This window comes from Cibotium barometz, chromosome 54, assembly GCF_041138505.1.
Source record: "Cibotium barometz isolate CiBa-2024 chromosome 54, ASM4113850v1, whole genome shotgun sequence".
In the NCBI taxonomy this organism is placed as follows: Eukaryota; Viridiplantae; Streptophyta; class Polypodiopsida; order Cyatheales; family Cibotiaceae; genus Cibotium; species Cibotium barometz.
In genome coordinates this window covers 9,292,268-9,298,005 of record NC_141099.1, presented here as the reverse complement: position 1 = coordinate 9,298,005, position 5,738 = coordinate 9,292,268, and the positions used below count along the sequence as shown (strand labels likewise).

Sequence of the window (5,738 nt, the reverse complement as noted above, 5' to 3'; positions counted from 1 at the left end):
CAAGAATTAATGAAAACTAACAAGCCTAGCCTACCCCCCCAAATTCCGTAGAGGGTTAAGAAGAAACACCAGGAACCTCTACTTCTTTTACTTATCCAGTGTTCTCTTCCATCGCCAGCAAGTTATTAAATCCCTTTCCTAGTGTATCTCCTGCTAACAAAACTGAGTCCGATTGTATCTTCTCTCGCTTCTCTTCTATCTCCATTGAGGAGATGCCGGCACCAATGCCAACACCAACACTTTCTCCACCAAGGCCGATCGATGAGGTACGTGACCATCACCCTCAGGATGATATCCAAGCTTTTACTGATGTAAATGTTCTTGAGTCTTTCTCAGCTGTGCAGAGGACAAGAGCTTCATCCGGCAGGCAACCCACTCTTGAAACATAAACTCATGTTCAAGGTGCTAATGCAAATCACACCATTTGAGCCTACCAGAAGGATCATGCCGGATGCATACTCTAACATGGAGTCATGGAGGCAACCTTATGTACCATACCCTCTCTGAGCCCCAATGCCAAAATTAGAAGAGCTTTTACCAATGGGAGGAGAGGGGACCTTGTGGGAGAATGTGGCTCGTCACACCAACTTGGCCAATCCGCACGTGGCCAATCTACTAGAGATCCGAATTGTCACATTCATGATCAGCTATTGTTTCCACAGATGGCACAAACAACACCAGTGCATACAAGGGGAGGCTATACGGCAATCCAAACAGATGATACTAACCCCTGCCTACCGGATCTTGGAATACAGCTAGATTGGCGCAAGGAGTATCTAACAGTCCCAGAATACAATTTTCAGTACTAGTACTCCTTGCCAACACAACGAGTGGATCCATTATTCATGCCAATCAAAAGACGACTCACTCCACTCCAATTCTACTCCAATTCCACGAAGCAAAGCAATAGGACTCTCATGTCTGTTATTACAACTTCCCTCACTTCTCACCATCCACATTCCTGGATATAACAAGTCAACGCAGCAATTGCTCACATGGATATGAGCTTGGCACAAAATTCCAGATCCAGATATAGTAGCTGCCGTAAGATTCATGAAGCTGATCGTAGTTCTTATCGATCAACCAAAGGAAAGCTATGATGGATTTGAGGTAGAGCAACTTTGCTTCAACATGAACAAAGGCCCAACTGAAAGAGGCATGATGCTTTATTATCATCTCTTGAGGTGTCTTCCAGGTTACATGCATGTCACGTTCGAAGACATGGTAGACACCGGGTTTTGGACATCTCACTCAGCACTCCGAAGAACCCTTAAAAAGCTTCAATCCCGTCGTAACTTCTATAGACACGAGTTCGGCGAGCAACCAGGTCTTTCGACCTAGGTAAAGGTTCTGAGGATAGAACCTACATCAGGTAGGGGGGATATTAATCCCATTTTGGATTAACAAAGATGCTCCTCCAATTGAGGACATTAATAAGTGTTATGTAAAGGCACTATAAAAGCTATACATTTTGAGATACTTGCCTCCCAAGGCCGTAGTTAGTAAATTTTGGACGACCAAGTGTGAATAAAGGCCAGATGTATAAAAGGAAATTTCTCATAAAATGAAAGAAGACAATCCCCCTGTGCTATAGGAGAGTTCTTGCGCTTGTCTTGTGTGTGTGTGAGAGAGAGTGTACTCTAGTGCATGTTCCTCTTCTATGCATGTTTGTTGGTATTACTTTCTTGATTATTTTTGGTTCTCAAGAGTTCTTTACACTTGACTATTATATGTTGTATAACTTTCTTGATTAGTTTGGTTCTCACAAGAGTTCTTTACACTTGACTATTATATGTTGTATTACTTTCTTGATTAGTTGGTTTTCTCAAGAGTTATTTGCACTTGACTATTATATGTTATATTAATTATTTGGTAGGACTGTTTCTAATGGTATTATGCTTTAGCATTGGGACATGACAATCGGTTTTCCATATACCTTAATCAACTTGCAAAACTCTTTTTAATCTACTAATTATTTGGTAGGATTGTTTCTAATGGTATTATACTTTAGTATTAGGACATGATAATCAGTTTTCCATATACCTTAATCAACTTGCAAAGTCTTTTTACAACAGTGAGGAGAGTGGGATTTGGAACTCTCTGTAAGTCATATGTGCTACCAGTATGCTACATAAGCTTGTTGCTAACTTTTGTGTAATATAATATATAAACATTTTTTTGGATTTCTGCTTTAATCAAGTACAAGTCTTAATATCATTCATAGCTTGTCAATAAAAACACTAACATCACATTACTAGTGTTCTTAAATTATTAAGAATGAATGAGTGAAATAGTTGCCCACATAATGGGAAACTGTTTTTGAAGGAGCACGAGGAGTAGAGGGAGCACATATTCATGGTAAGGCCTAGCTCTTGCCCACATTAGTTTTGCACATTATCATGTACTAAATGGGGTAAAAAATAATGATAATACTACCACTACTTCCACCACCACCACTACCATAATACCACCACTGCCAGCACCACCACCACCACCACTGCCATCACTACCATCATTACCATGACTACTACCACCACCACTTCCACTGCCACCACCACACCACCACCACCACTATATAGTTAAATAAATACTACCACTGCCACCACCATGACTACTAAAACGACTACCACCACCACCACTGCCAGTCCCTTCCCCCTCCCCTACTCTAGCCATGCGACATGTACCCACATATATTTTTTATACCAAACAAAACACCAAAATAACAAAAAGGAGATAATCTTCATTTTAACATATATTTTTTATACCAAGCAAACCAAAATAACAAAAAGGAGAAAAGGTTCCTAGTGTGACAAAAAAAGCCATAGAAAACACCAAGGTCTTCTGTAAAGCCCACTCTTAATTATTTGTGGCCCTGTCTTTTCAACAGCCGGGGACTTTATTTGATAATTGATCAATGAATGTGCTGCCATATAATATGCAGGAACTGTAGTGGTTGGTGGTCGGCGCGAAACTTTTTGAAAGGTATAGGCCGAGGCCCGAAGGTTGCTGAAGCCTTGTGAAAGCTAAGGGTTCTCACACATGATTGGCGTGGAGGCGTGGGTCTGGCCGGACAACGGCACGCTGCTTCTGGTGGCCGCCAGGCGGGGGGGCGTGCCCGGCGCGTGATACCCATGTCCGCAGCGCAAGCCCTCGTCCACCTGGCCGCAATAACCAATCAAAATCGCCCAACTCCCAAACCCTTTGCGCACATCAGCATGCCACGTCGGTAAGCTTGGCATCACGGTCCACGTCCGCGCCTGCTTGCTTTTTTCCCACTCTCTTCTTGGCATTCCTTTTTAGAGTCGCTCAACCGCCTCACAATCGAAACAAGAAAAATTCGTTGCCCGTCACGCTAATCACACAGTCTAGGGTTATAGAGACGCAGTCTTCTCTCTCTGTAACCCTAATTTTACACAGGCTCCCCTGCTTTCCTGATTTCTAACCCTAATTTCACATTTCTCTCTGTCACCACGCTTTGCAACTACACAGAAAACGCAGTTTTTCCAGTCTTCTTTTCGGTTTTTGCTTGATTTCTAACCCTAATTTCACATTTCTCTGTCGCCAAGCTTTGCAAATACACAGAAAACGCAGTTTTTCCAGTCTTCTTTTCGGTTTCTACGAAGCGATGGTATTGGAGGCCCTCTTCCATGGCTCCACCGTGGCCTCGTGCAAGGTGATCACCTCTTCTCCGGGAAGAATTAGAGCTTCAGAACCTCCCTGCAACTCCTTCACTCCATGGACAACGAAAGGTTAGTTCCCTCCTTCCTTCAAACATCTTCATGGTTCTTGCCAAGAAATTTCGTGCCTCAATCATGGCCTTAAACTCTTTTAAGTTCGTTTTGTGTCGTCGAATTTGTTTTGCAGACTTGCACGTAAATAATCGCCTGGTTGCGAGCAATGTTGCTTCCAGAAAATCTGCATGTAGGCAAGCCGTTGCACCATGGCCAAAGCAGGAGCAATTGATCAATCAGAAAATCTCCAATGCAGATCAGCAATTTTCATCTCCTGACCGTTGGATGGAGAACTGTGTCTGTGATGTGAGTAGATTAGATCTTTCTTGCCTTCATCATACCTACACTATGCTTGTATCTTATCTGAATCCACGGTTATCTGGTGATCTGCACGTTGCAGATTGTAATAAACATAAACGAAGCTCCCTTCTTGCACATGCTGTTTGATTCCAAGGATAGTACTACGGCCATGACATCGCAGAGGCAGAGAGTGCTGGGAGGAGATCATCTGAGCACAGAGGAGAGGTGGAAGGAGGTGAAGGACTGTGTCAGCAGAGCTTCACCAGATGGAGTGATTCTGGTTCACCATTTGGATGGGGAGTCTATGGAGGGCTGCTTTATGGCAGATGGATCGGTTAACGAGGCAGACAAGAGCACGCATGTGGATGATGATGGGGATAAAAGCTGCCACAGCGGCGCAGATCTTTGGGGAGTGTTGGTACTTGGAAAGACCATAGCCAGAGGTGCATGCTACATTCTCAAGACAACAAGCGTGGCCTCTTCTCTCGGTACCTGCACAGGGTTTTGCTTGACAAAGGCCAAATGTTTTGGATCTTCTTGGCATGATCAGATGCAAAACAGCTGGCTGTTGGGAACAGAGCATCAGCAGCACAACAGGTAGGGCAATAAGATTGCGTATATGGTCTGATTAGGGACCAAAAAGATTGTATACATTGACAGAAAGTGGATGATCGGCTGGGGGTTGATGAATAGATTCCCGAAGCTTGGCCAGGGATTTCACCTGCAAGTTTTTTGATAAATGATGGCTCATGGATGCCTGAAGTGGAGGGATTGCTTCAGGGATTTCTGAAGCAAGGACATGGTTTTTTGCAAAAGCTTATTGGACTAGTGTTGTAATTTTGGCTGCAAGAAGGGATGTGCGAAGCATGTACCTTCTCAAATTGTTGGATTATGGACTCTGATGAAGGTATGAAAGCATGGACATGCTCATCGCATCCATGATTTTGTCATGCCCTACATGCGGCTTGCTTGTTCTTTGAAAGGCGTCTTTTCAGTATTGACTGAAGGGAGATGCTTGCCTTGAAACAGAGAATTTCCTTGCACGTTACATTCTTCTCTCTCCACCAATCGGCTTTTATTCATTGGGCTGCCAAATTGGTGACCTGGTGTACATAAAGGAACATTCATCATTGTTACACTGTTCAGGGTGCATCATTGTTACACTGTTCAGGGTGCATCAAGCTGATGCCTACTCTGTGTACAATTTCATGGGCAATCATCAAGTGATTGCGGCCTGCAGATGAGTGTCAGAAATAAACTTTCTTTTTATTGAGAATAGGTCAGTCGGTTTTATAACTAAAATTTAAAAAATTTGATTCCTTTAAACTCAAGGCTAAGCAAAATTACAATCTTTTTTTCTCAGTTTGAGATGTGAAAATTACACTATATGATGGTTTTTTTCTAACACCACTGTGGATGCCATAATTGTTTAGTAGTTGTAATTAAACTTCATTGCCAATTTCTCAATGATTTGGCACAGGCAAATGCCCATTGTTACCTGAGCTAAACACCACCCAGAAAAGGGATATAAGTACGCTAGAATCATTTATGAACTTTGTAAAGTCCTGGTGTTAAATACTCAACACGGAAAAAATGAACATACTAATTGACTAATTAACCCACAAAAGACATCACTCAAACAACAAAAACACAGAGATACAGGCTCAAGAGACTGCGTATCGTATTATATTTCAACTCACTACATCC

General features: G+C 42.6%; 1 protein-coding gene across 1 annotated transcript; it reads left to right on the top strand.

Annotated features, from left to right (window-relative positions):
• The first annotated feature begins 3,308 nt into the window (after positions 1-3,308).
• On the top strand, positions 3,309-5,393 carry LOC147607837 (uncharacterized). Its single transcript, XM_086789813.1, has 3 exons — positions 3,309-3,749; positions 3,865-4,037; positions 4,132-5,393. Exons 1-3 carry the CDS (start codon positions 3,626-3,628, stop codon positions 4,630-4,632), a joined length of 798 nt encoding a protein of 265 aa, XP_086645939.1. The 5' UTR covers positions 3,309-3,625; the 3' UTR covers positions 4,633-5,393.
• Positions 5,394-5,738: the final 345 nt, after the last annotated feature.